This window comes from Macrobrachium nipponense, chromosome 7, assembly GCF_015104395.2.
Source record: "Macrobrachium nipponense isolate FS-2020 chromosome 7, ASM1510439v2, whole genome shotgun sequence".
NCBI classification, from domain to species: Eukaryota; Metazoa; Arthropoda; class Malacostraca; order Decapoda; family Palaemonidae; genus Macrobrachium; species Macrobrachium nipponense.
This window is the reverse complement of record NC_061109.1, coordinates 43,236,210-43,249,857: the sequence shown is the minus strand read 5'-3', so window position 1 is coordinate 43,249,857 and position 13,648 is coordinate 43,236,210. Positions and strand designations below refer to the sequence as shown.

Below are 13,648 nucleotides of genomic sequence, written 5' to 3'. Positions count from 1 at the left end.
CGAACATTTCGCAGAGTTTTAACTTGTTGTTGCCGGCTTTCAACAAACAGGAAACTGTTCCTTTTCCAAACAGAGATTCTTGAGTTTTCGTATTGTTTTCCGTTACACAAGCATTTTTTTCCCTTTTTATTTGGACGCTTTCTCCTCTGTACTAGTTTTGATTTTGCTCTTGTCTTCCGACTCCAGTTTCCAGGTCAGTTCCTCTGTTGACTCTGCAGCCCTTTGATCTGGAATGGCTACAGGCCTTTTCCTGAGACGTTCACAGTGATCTCTCCCAACCCAAGACTCATCTCTATCCCCCTCCCGAGTCCCCCACTTCTAACTCAGCACACCTTATAGAGCCATAAAATCCCGTTGGCAACGAGGATGATTTTCCCCCACTCATCCACCATAACCCCTGCCACCAGCCGAGCCTCCTCCCTGCCAAAGATGCCTGTCACCCCTCCCCTACCATTTTCCTAACATTTCACCTGTCTTCCTTTTTGTGTCGATCGTTTTCTAGAAATCAACCTCTTTCCTTTTAATTGTGGAATTCTGAGTGATTGCATATAGCCTGGTTGAGAAAACATAATTCCGAAATGCATATAAGACTAGCCCTGTTCTCCGTGGAATAGGTATTGCGTTATAACCTGATTCATATAGGCTTAACACTTATATTTTCCTATATTTCGTATATGTTGCCATCAACAAAAGTAAAAATGTAGGAACATTGATTATATGACCATTACTGGAGAATATATTCTGAACTTGGAACCTAACATTACACATCTGCAAAAATAAAGGCGTAATTACACTATCGATTAAGCAAGACGACTAATCGTGTTGTTTACCTCCCATGTAGCATTCCTTAATGTTCTTCGTTAGCGAATGCGTTCTGAAGCCGCAAACCTTCGTCGAGGCTAAGTAATCCACCCCACTGTTTCCAAATGTGTGTAACCTAGATCCGGAGTTATTGCAAAATCTAATCATGTCTTCCAAGTTTGGAGGCACGCTGTTGGTAAAATGTTCATAATTATCAAAACAAGGTTTTACGTAATTTTGGTAACTAAAAAACAAGCCGCAACAAAATAACGCCATCCTTGTTGCAATTTGAAAACATAAAGCTTTCCTTTAATTCTGTTCTTTTGAGCTTTGTATCAGAATTAGTTTATATAATAAATAGAAAGAAATACTTTTAACCATTGCTAAACATAACAACAAATCAGCCCTGAGAGACTTTGGGTTCCCCATAGATTTGTTGTTGAAGAAAATGCAAGTTAAGGAATATGTGACAGCTTGTTATCCTTGGATAGGCAAATAAAAAGAATGCATTGTAAACATCACATTTTACCCCTAAACAAGTTACAAGTGTTAAACAAAAGAGTTGCACATAAATAGTGGATGAAGAACAGAAAACATCTCATATAAATAATGCGTGTTACAAAATAAAACTATAAAACTCTCACAAAAAGAAAAAAGAAAATTTTTTTTCATAGCTCCTGTCCAAGCGTCCCCTGGCTGAAGAAGCTCAGTCACCTGCTCCAGTGGGCCTATACCTGAAACGAATTTAAAGTCCCACTGTAACTTTAAGGGAAGTCAGTACCCAACATTTTCAATGACATGTCTTTAATACTTTTTATATAGTATCTTTCATGCCATAAATTTTTCATAGGATCGTAATATGACAATTATAAAAAAACTAGTCTTGTTTTTATTTTTGCACTAAATTCTATACTACTTCCCAAGAGAGAATGGGAGCTGAATTGGTAATTTGAAATATGACATACAGTCTTATTTGATGAAAATGAAATTATTATTATTATTATTATTATTATTATTATTATTATTATTATTATTATTATTATTATTATTATCAAAATTTACAAACAAAACTAAAAAAAACTGAAAGGCCATTCATTAAGTTGTAAAGACAGCAAAACTGAATGTCCTGATGGTCTAATAAAATAAAATGAATATAAAAAAAATCAAACGATGGATGAATAAATTCATACACAAAAACAATAGAATTCATGATAACTGAGGTAATGGTACTTAACTTGCAACTAAATTCTTGAGCAGGTTTTCGACTTTAGCTAACTCGTCATTGGCTCACCCGTGACTTAAAATTGAATTCGACTTATAAAGGTATCCGGATTTGCAGATGGGATATAAGGGAGCTCTGTATAATTGTAGAAAAAAACTAATATCATTAACATATTCAGTCCTAATTAGCTTTTCCGAATATGTGTAGAAGCTTTGTAAAACATGATTGGCTTTTAATAAGACAACATGGCCAGAAAAAAATTATAATCTAGACACAAATTACATATAATGGCATTGTAAGTTCTTTGTCTTTTGTCATAAAGTATCAATAATAATAATAATAATAATAATAATAATAATAATAATATAATAATAATAATAATAATAAGACGACGATTTGAACCAAAGTGGTCCCAGATGTTTCACAAGTTTCGAGTAAACTAGTCATTTGAATTTTCAGTTCCTCTTTCTTTTTTACCTTAATAATAATAATAATAATAATAATAATAATAATAATAATAATAATAATAATAATAATAATACATTTGAACCAAATGCCTGCAGATGTTTAGAGTAACCTAATTGTTTGAAGTTTAGTTCCTCTCCCTTTTGCCTTAAATAATAATAATAATAATAATAATAATAACCTATTTGAACCAAATGATAGCAGATGCTTATGATATACTAATTGTTTGAAATTCATTTCCTCTTTATTCTTTGTCTTGCCATTGTAAAAATGGAAGCCATTTTACGTTTGGGAAAGTGGCCAAAAATGGGTTATAATCGTCTTCCTTACCTCCTGTATTGGATGTTCGAAATCCTCAAAGGGTTCTTCATCGGAGCCAAGTATGCGTTCAATGTTATAGAAGGAAGCGTGGATGGCTATGACGAAGAAAGTTGCCCCTGAAAAATACACAGTTATCATTACCAAATCTTCATCATAGTTCTGAGTTTTTTGGGTCTAAATCGATAGCGGAAGGGGCGATACATACCTTCACACGTCCTAACTGTACGTATACACTGAGGGAAAATTCCTGCATCTCTAATGTAAAAGTAGTTTGGTAATTGGTCTTTTTCCCTCTTCTTCTTTTTTTTAGCGTAGATGACTGGGACGCTTGGCGATTTACACCTTAATGTTCAAAATTCTCTAAGTTCATTTATCGTGACTCAAGTTTCGTAATAACTTTACAATCTGAAGTGTGGTTGTAAAACAACAAAGAAACTATAATGGGGTAGAATGTCACTGTGGCAAATGAATAGGAAACATTTCTTTTTTTTATCACGTAAAGCCAAGGACAAATAACGTTTGATAGCTCACAGATGTGCGCGATTTGTCCTTGAACATGAGTCACAGAATAAAAATAACAATGGATAGTCATATGTGACCGAAGAACGGAAGCCTGGGATTAAAAATGAACCCGGTGGGACACACTGGAAAGCTCCTTTAAATAGGGTTCAGGATTAAACCCTACTTTCTACCATCGTAATCAAACCGCAGGTTTTCACATTGATAGACATAATGATGGAGTATGTCATTAGGCTCTCACTAATAAACTCATATTATGTACCTTTTGCATAACGTTATGCATCGAAATAGGCTATGATTATTATCCTTAATAATAATGTTGTACATCTACCTAATGAAATATGAATAAATTTACGTATTGCTGTACTCAATCTTTATAAGTCATAGCCGAGATGACGCCATGTTTCTACACCACCCGAATGAATCAAACATCTTCGTTGAAGAAATTTTCATTAATTATATAGAAATAGGTTCTAATCGTTCCCTTTTTAATTCCATGTACATTTCATTTTGCTTATAATTCAATTCTCCGAGCCAGTGTTCTGAACTTTTGTTCACTTGTGCACAGAAAGATCTGTCTCGGTTATCATGCAAGTTACCCACAGTTTTGCTGAGCTGAAACTGGTACGACTATCAACTGTAGCCAGTTATACACCGATGCTGTAATACAATTCTAATTTATTATTTGCTATAGCAAAAAGAGGAAATTATATATTCCATCGTTAATATCATAAGAAATGTACAATATGGGACTGTGCAAAAGTCAAACTAAAGTAGCTTAAAGCAACATCCATAAAAGACCCTCAGTGAACCAAGGTTAAGAACGCCTTTTAAAGTGGGCTTGCTCAGATTTTCTAGATCTGTGTCGGTGAATGATCTTGCACGCGTCATCGACAAGAAAATTATGTTGTTATATCAGCAATGTTTACCAAGCATTTCCTTGTAGATAAGGTATATCTTTACAAAAACAAATTGAAATTGTCTCACAAAAGAAAAATTGCTTCAACCATGGATATAGGCCTAAAGATGGTTAGTCGTACGGAAATCCATATTGATGTCAGCATAAATACTGGAAGAGAACTTAACGAAAAGCTTTCAATATTTCCCAGGTATGCATGCTACAATGTCATCATAAATGTCCCTTGCATTCGAGGTAAAACTTCTACGAAGATTTGAAGTGGTAGGAAACGAGGTACCTGATAGAATACTGTATTTAGTTTCTCAAGCAGAGTGGTGGACACTTATAACAATCAGTAGAAAGCCCACGAAGAGACATATCTTGCTAGATTATGATAACAGAAAGAAACGGAAGAATTACTCACCAATTACCCAGAAGAGGACAGCTCCAGCTCCAGCCATATAAAAAACAGGTAGCGAGAGAACCCCAACGGCAGCGAACTGGTGACCAAGCGCTACTTCGTGACCCCCTACGATGAATTTCTTCTCGACATTTCTCAGAGAGAGGAAGTAGCAGAGGGCGAGAGACAAGAACACGGCAAAGAACAGCAGCGGTGAAGTTATCCTGGAAAATATATATAAAAGAAGTCTTCCCTTTGTAAAACTCTAAGGAGTTGTATACAAAAAAAAAATACTGTCAGCCATGACAACCTTGAACATGGAGAAACAAATCCAGTTATGCATCTGCATTCTGTAAGCATATTATCTAAATATAAAGCTAGAGAGAGAGCTTTCGAGAATCTGTACGAAAAAGGGAATCGTACCGGTTCTCGAAAGTTCCCTGTTTAGCTTCATTCTTTAATACATATTTGTACAGATACATTAATGTGGATTTATTTCTCCATTTTAAGATCATGCTACTGCGAGTATTCTTTTAATCTTGAAAATAATTATTTCGAGAGATTTTTTTTAAGGATACCCACAGACAATAGATGATAAGGCCGATGAAGATGAACATGTAATTGGACTGAAAGTGCTCCACATTTTTCACTACCCGGTTCGTCCATCTCTGAAAGCTTTGGGGAACCTGAAAGAAAAGCGAAGATTAATGTTACAAGGACTGTAAGAGTGCTGATTAGATCTGTTATCCATAGTACTCATACGAAGAATGGCAAAACTGAAACACTCACACAGACACATATAAATACATATATATGTAAGTATAAATATATACATAATTACATACACATATATACATATGTATGTATAGACATTAATTTAAGTATACATATATGTATGCATATATATAATATACATACAGACATAAATATATATATTACCTTCAATGAAATGGAATACAAAATTGAGGCCACATTCAAAACGCTGAGACCTATGAGGTCATTCAGCGCTGACAGGGAAAAAGATTTAAAAGCTTTTAATGATGCAACGGGAGTCAAACTTCTTGGTTTCCCTGTGAAACCGTCGCTAGGAGAGGGTGGAAAGTAAGACGGAAGAAATTACCTTGAAATTGTGAGTGTTGACGAACACCATCCACGGTCGAACGCTCTCTTTCCGCCTGGAAATCCATTCATGGAATGCTGGCGACGCCAGCTGGATTTGCACTGGAAGGTTCATCAGGAGCCTGGAATGAAGGTGTCATTGATTATCTGTTTACATTCATTTATCTATACATATTTGCATTTCATTTTTCCCCTTGACCTATACTTCTTTCAAATGAGCGCCATATTCTTTTGAAGCTTGAATTTCAAGTTACTGACCTCTGTGGGCTTGTTGTAATATAAATAGGGTTCATCTTATGATTAAGGACATTATAATAGTAATAGCATATTCATAACCTAAGATTTCATATCGGACATTACTTTGAAATTACTTTATATATTCCAGTATAACTAACTATTGAACGTAATTAATCTATTACTGATAAAAATGGATATAGGTCTAAAAACGGTTAGTCGTACGGATATCCATATTGATGTCAGCGTAAATACATACATACACACACACACACACACACACATATATATATATATATATATATATATATATATATATATATATATATACATATATATTATATATATAAAGAGCTTTCAAGAATCTGCTCAATACTACTTCCCAGTCCCGACAGAGCAGGTACTCACAAGCTTTCGTTTTAAATATATTTTTTAATGAATTTTTACACTGACTTTGTTGCGAATTTCATCATCATCATTATAATAATAATAATAATAATAATAATAATAATAATAATAATAATAATATTATTATTATTATTATTATTATTATTATATTATTATTAATTTTAATTGCTCTAAGGATTTTGAATTTGGAAACTGCTTTACTTAACTATATTCGAGCAAATCCAACTAATTTGGCATCGAAGGAGAGAGTTAACTATGAGATTTATGTACCAATAAAAGATCTCTTACATTTGGGATTTATGTACCTCAATAAAAGATCTATTCATTTGGAATAAATTTACTCATCAACTAGTAACTTAAAGCAAATTTGTTCAGCAAATCTTATATGCATATTTGTGTGTGTGCTCATGTGTGTCTTTGCATAAATAGATATGCAAGCATATGTCTGTGCCTGAATGTTCATGCAATGTTTAATATACATACATACACACATCAACATATACAGTGTATACACACACACACACACACACACACACATATATATATATATATATATATATATATATATATATAACTGTTATATCTCAAGAAAGGAAGGAACCAGTATGGTACATTCTTCATGGGTGCGGTTGCTAGCCACCACGCCATTTTTATTGACCCGTCGTTAACTGCTGGCCAACAGTCTTGGGGTGATTCATGAGTCTATCAAACACAAGCCAAGTGATAAGCCAAAATATAAGTGTGTATGATGTGCATACATTTATACACTATATATACATACATAGTGTGTATGTGGTGTATAAGAGACCTTTTTCTCAAAAGTTACAAAAAAAAAAGGCTACCGGGCATGGGAACAGATTAGTCCTCGAAAGCTAGTATAATTTTTTTTTAGATATCATCCTGTTTAAGAGAGGTAATGTTATTCTTCATATATATATATATATATATATATATATATATATATATATATATATATATATATATATATAGTCCTCGAAAATTAGTATAATTTTTTTTTTAGACATCATCCTGTTTAAGAGAGGTAATGTTATTCTTCATATATATATATATATATATATATATATATATATATATATATATATATATATATACATACATATACTTTCTGACTATAAACATATTCTCGTACAACAGAATGAATAGCCTACCATGCAATACACTACACGCGTACCACCTGATATTTTTAACATCTGGCTAACACAAACACGAATTGCGTCATCATCAAAAATCATTATGGAAGAACGTGGATATCTTTTTTCTAATATATAAAAGTGCGGTACGCTTTTGGGAGGGTGAATCAGCACATTTGCTTACCAAATAACCTTAACAAGACTCTTAACATTATCAAAATAAGCGGGGCATTCTAAAAAAGGAAAAACCAGTTTTGTTATTGCAAGAAAACTTCATGTTATCTCGTGACTGAAATCAACATATATTAATATATAACCAATATTCGGGAGAATGTATCTTCATAATCACTATAAGTATTCTTGAATACTTATAAACCATGTCGAAGACTATTTAAACTTTCCACTATCCGTCACTACCAGTTTAACTGCACATAACACCCGGGGAAATAAATATTACCAATGGTTCTGGGACACGTGTGAGAACGGGAAAAAATAATTTAAGCGCATTAACGTTCAGATAATGTTCTCCTTTCTAATTTCAGAAGTGAACAGCAAATTCCCAATGAGATGAAAGATAGATAATTATAGTTATGAAAATTATATCTATGGTCAAGCATTTGTCGATCACCTGTAGAGCTATAAGACTAAGGTACTTACTGTGCAAAAATGTATCGGAACTACTTCCACCGACTATTTTCGTATATAAAAGAAGGGGGATTACGGTGATGTAAAGTGAAGTACTCGTAGTTTCTCTAAAATTTACACAAGTTCAAAAGCCATTTGAACGAACACTGGAGGCACACAGTATCTCCGTATCATTTTACAGGTCAGTTTTTCATGCTAATTACATGCACGCCAGGAAGAAACAAAACAAAAGCATTTCTTACTTAAAATGTTTTTGGCGACTTTATTAATATGGAATTGGGTACGCTGTGCAATAGATTACAATGATTTTTCCTCGTGCTATAAACATACAACAGGAAACATGAAAATTGCCATGCAATTAAAATGAGCTTGAAGAACTTGCAAGAAGACAAACGGTACTTTGAATTAACACCACTTAACATACATGGTTATTACCCGAGATTGCAACCAACTCCGATAAGCTTGAGAAAAAGTAGGCACATAATATTATCCCAGGCAATACTGCGTTTGCCAACGTAGCAGTTGACTGTCGCGCTCTCACAAATAACAGTTTAAGTCCTTGCACGCGATTATTTTAAATTCTAAACTTGGTTATCTTGAAACTTCTTTGTTAATAAGATCTTGGGGACACTCACTTCTTAAAGCGACTAGGTTCATTTGACGACTCGTCCATATTAGGTTCGATTTTTTCAATGGAAGCTTCAGCAGGTCCACCTGGTAAGTTCGTTTGCCTCAATCACAGTGGGACGAAACAAACCCCTCGGCTCTCTTGAAGCTTTATTTTGCCAGTTTTCCTTATGTGACGTTTCTCCCATTTTCGTTAACACAGAAACTTTTTCATGTAATAGTACGATTGTGTCAAATAACATTTATACATAAACTTACAGGATCAGTACGATATGACAATTTGCCCATTCTTTCTCGTTTACATATATGGTAAATGGCAACTCAAACAGCCAGCGAGACACATGTTCAGATGGACGAAGCAGATGTGCTACTCTCTCTTCTCTCTCTCTCTCTCTCTCTCTCTCTCTCTCTCAGTAAGTGCGTATATACGAATGTTTATGTATTATATTATATACAGAATATGTCATGCAGCTTTCATATTTCTGCACATATCTTATAACACTATAATTATGATCGTTTTGGATTTATGACCTGCAAGGTTCTTGCTAACATACAGATTCATCATTAGCTATAATGACACCACTGAACTACCCTTTCAGAGTATGCCTTTTCCCTGGCTGAATAATGAAGTATTTAATCGTTATTGCACTCATGATAACACATTTGCTGCGTGTCTGGTACTCATCATAAAGATGATGAACATCACAGTGAAAAGAATATGTCCAACTGGTCTGTAAGGTAATGAACTGGTGTTCAAGTGTCCACAGAAGATACCTAACTATTAGCAAAGGATCTCTGAAGTTTTGTGGGCCAATGGACAAGGAGAGGACTGACTGGACGTTGGTTGGAACGTGGATCACGGGTATTTTTTAAGGAGTGGGATCATTGTGGGGGTGGGTGATAGGTACTGATGAAGGTGTGTGCTTTCCGATTGCTTTTAAGATTGAGAAATTTTGTCCGCGCTTCTTTGCACGGCCAGTCATAACCAGAATTTACGCGCACACTAAAGTTTGCATACATACATAAATCATACGTTCGCACACGAAAGTGTGGCTACATGATTATTAATAAAAAAAAAAAGTAAACTGACCACACACACACACACACACACACACACACACACACACATATATATATATATATATATATATATATATATATATATATATATATATATATATACATACACACACACACATGCGTAGAGATGTAGAACCCCATCACCCATCTTTGGGAGGTGCAATTTTTTGACGGCAAAGTGGGAGCCGTGGCTACATGGTGCAGCACTCTGCTTGCATTTGCTAAGACTGTGGATAGCCCGTAGCCTTAAGCCAGCTAGTCTAGCCGGCTGTAAATGAGTATCGGCATCATCTGGAGTCTAATAATAGAAAAAAGTGGGGGGCGGCGGGAGGTGGTGGTCACAGGGAAACACTTGCTTAGAAACAAGTACAAGGCTTTCTGGTGCTCCCGTGCACAATGGGGGAAAGTTATACTAGATTATATATATATATATATATATATATATATATATATATATATATATATATATATATATATAATGTGTGTGTGTAAGAGAGAGAGATTCTTCCAAACAAGGGTCCTTATATTGTACACAATTAGAAATATCAATTATTCGCTATAATTCTTCGTAAATAAGCGCACGTCAGTGACAACGCATAAACACCAGTAACTGTTCAATCAAAGACGGTCCTCTTTCCGAGAACACCCGAGTCACCTTGACAACTCACCCAATTTCCGAGCATGTGCTTACATAAATTAGCTAAGGGAAAGGCCCGGTATTAATATTGGGACTCATTATTTTTAGGGAAGATTGGAATAACAAAGCATTCATTGAAAGGAAGCATGCCTCAATGGATATAATAAGAGATTAAATTACATTCTGGGGCTTCTGTTGATCTAATGGAATAAATAAGATCAATTATATTTCATTTAAGGGATGACGTATTATCACAAAACATATTAACGTGGTATTTGATACGCTACGTTTCGGCAAGCTATGCTTATTAGTTTGTGACAGTTTGTCAGTGTGACGTCACACAAAGTACCTCAATTCAGAGCCGCTCTTCAAGTTTATTTTTTTCCTTCTTTTAACCAAAGGCCTGTTGATATTTCTGTCTGAAACGGCGTCACACGTAAATAATATTTGTTTGATATTATATGATAAAATATAGCCATACCTCATTACGTAGAACTGCGGGCTCGTCATTTTACTTCAACTGAGAATTTCACGTTTGTTTATGTTTACTGGTAAGCAAGATATTCAAGGCATAGCATACAAGAAAAAGAAATTCAGCTAATTGCCGTACAACGATAGGAAAGAGCACATCGTCAGATGAAAGAGAGAGAGAGAGAGAGAGCTATTGAATCAACATAACCAGGTGTTAAGACCTATTTCATGTTCCTACACCCTTTCTCTCTCTTGTCTAGGGAACATTAAAGTTCTGGGTTCGCTGACTATGACCATTATCATTCACCATAAATGAAAACCCACAAATGTTTAATAGTAATGATAACAGACAACAAAGGCTGCAAATCCTCATTACTTGCGGAAAAATGCTGTAAATTTCAGTATCAATTCAAAACGCTATAAATGTTCATCCATAATTAATTGCATATGTATTTACTTTCCTGCTATCAGGAACTTTTTTCTTGACTACCATACAAACATCTATACTGAAAAAAGAACATACTCGCATATAGAGGTTTTGATTAAAATAGTATTTCGTGGGAACAGGCAGTAATCTATTCACTGCATTTTACTCACTCAGAATTTCCTCCAGATTTGGTTGTTTCGAAATGTAGTGGGAGTCTCAGCTCTGCACCATTCATTCTCAGCGCGGAACAATTCTTTATCGCTCACTGAGGTTCGTGAACTTTTAATTTCTTTACATTTTTTTTAATTTCACGATAAGAGGGTCAACACAGTACCAAAATTCACCAGATTTACAGCCCTAATAAATCTGTGAGGGTCTGGCGTGATTAAGTGTTGCTATTACACCCCAACAAGAAGGCACTGTGGTCTCAAAGTGGTTGTCTCAGTTCAAAGTTCATAACTGATAATCTTGAGAATGATAAGATATTTTATCATCGTCTTTTTTCATAGTTAAGCTTATGAAAATATTTATTTGCTGAGAATTTGTATGTCAATGGGCAATTTTTATGATCAAGAAAAGTCCACAAGCCGGTTTCATTAACTATCGCCTGAAACGTAAGGTTGAACTGCCACATACACTGAGGTAAACAATGTACAGTAATTTACTCGTTGTCTTCATAATGAAATCAGCGACTGGGTCGCTGATTTCATAGCGACTGGCGCGAACCGGTCAGTCTTTATTGTGTATGATGCCAGTCCTGTCCCGTCGTCATTTCAGCATGTTGAACTGACTGGCGCGTCGCGACACCGCAGCTGGTGTTGGGAAGGACTGAGGCAAAGTTTCAACATGTATACATACAGTAACTTCTCTTTTTCCCTTTTAATTTTTTATTATAAGATTTTAGTTTTCTGGAAAAAAAAAAAAACTATTGTGACGGCTATGTCTGTCCGCCCTCAGATCTTAACAAATTGCAACCCTCTAGCCTCAGTAGTTTTTATTTTATTTAAGGTTAAATCTAGTCATAATCGTGTGTCTGGCATCGATATAGCCCAGGCCACCACTGGGCTGTCGTTAAAATTTCATGGGCCGCCGCCCATACAGCATTGTACGGAGACCACCGATCGATACATATATTTTCGGTGGCCTTGATTACAGTATGTATGGAAAACTTTTATATATATATATATATATATATATATATATATATATATATATAGATATTGCAGCCGATTTCAGTTTTACTTCGAGCTATGGGGTCGCCATTTTTTCCCTTTGGTTTAATTTAATTTTATCAATTCTTTATAATGCATCTGATTTCGTTAATCATTGGTACGAATTATGGAGTCTCATTTACTATTTTTCTTACGTAATTTATGTATCAGATATATAATATATATATTATATATATAAACATATAGATAGATAGATATAGATCGTAGATATATATATCTATATCTATTATGGATATATATATATATAAATATATATACTCTATCTTAGTATATATATTATTATATATATATATCTAGATCTATATATAATCTATCTATATATTTTAGACATATATATATGTATATAGATAGATATATATATATATTATCTATATATCTCTGATATATATCTATCTATATATACTATATATATATAGATCGTATATATATAGATATATAATATATATCTATTAGATCTAGTATATATCTATCTATATCTATAAGATATATATATCATATATACATATCTCTATACTATATATAATATAATAATATATTATATATATCTATCTAGATATATCTATTCTATATATAAAGTATAGATATATATTATATAGATATTATATTAATATAGATATTATCTATATAATATACATGTATATAGATATAATAGATATCTATATCTATATATATAGATATATATTATATATTCTATAATAGAATCGGATAGATTAAGTAATATCGATATCCATATATAGATATTATAATAGAATTAGATAATGATATAAGATATTATAGATATAGAGATATATGAGAGATACACATATCTATATATAGATATATATATATATATATATATTATATATATATATATATATAGATATAATATGGTATATTATGCGTATATATATATATATATATAGTATATAATAGATATAATATATATAGATATATATCTAGTATGTATAATATATCTTATATAATCTATATATAGATATATATCTATATATAT

General features: G+C 33.4%; 1 protein-coding gene across 4 annotated transcripts; it reads right to left on the bottom strand.

The window, feature by feature from the left end:
- Nucleotides 1-1,310: 1,310 nt before the first annotated feature.
- Nucleotides 1,311-11,856, bottom strand: LOC135217460 (prenylated Rab acceptor protein 1-like). Of its 4 annotated transcripts, none has more exons than XM_064253358.1 (6): nt 11,596-11,856; nt 5,747-5,867; nt 5,209-5,312; nt 4,651-4,850; nt 2,819-2,925; nt 1,311-1,535 (listed from the first exon to the last, which is right to left on the bottom strand). In XM_064253358.1, the coding sequence occupies exons 1-6, from the start codon at nt 11,658-11,660 to the stop codon at nt 1,530-1,532; spliced, it is 603 nt and encodes a 200-aa protein (XP_064109428.1). In that variant the 5' UTR covers nt 11,661-11,856; the 3' UTR covers nt 1,311-1,529. The 4 variants fall into 4 exon arrangements, with proteins under 4 accessions (XP_064109428.1, XP_064109430.1, XP_064109429.1 ...); XM_064253360.1 differs by lacking the exon at nt 11,596-11,856 and adding an exon at nt 8,819-9,027; XM_064253359.1 differs by lacking the exon at nt 11,596-11,856 and adding an exon at nt 8,619-8,812.
- Between the last annotated feature and the right edge of the window lie 1,792 nt (nt 11,857-13,648).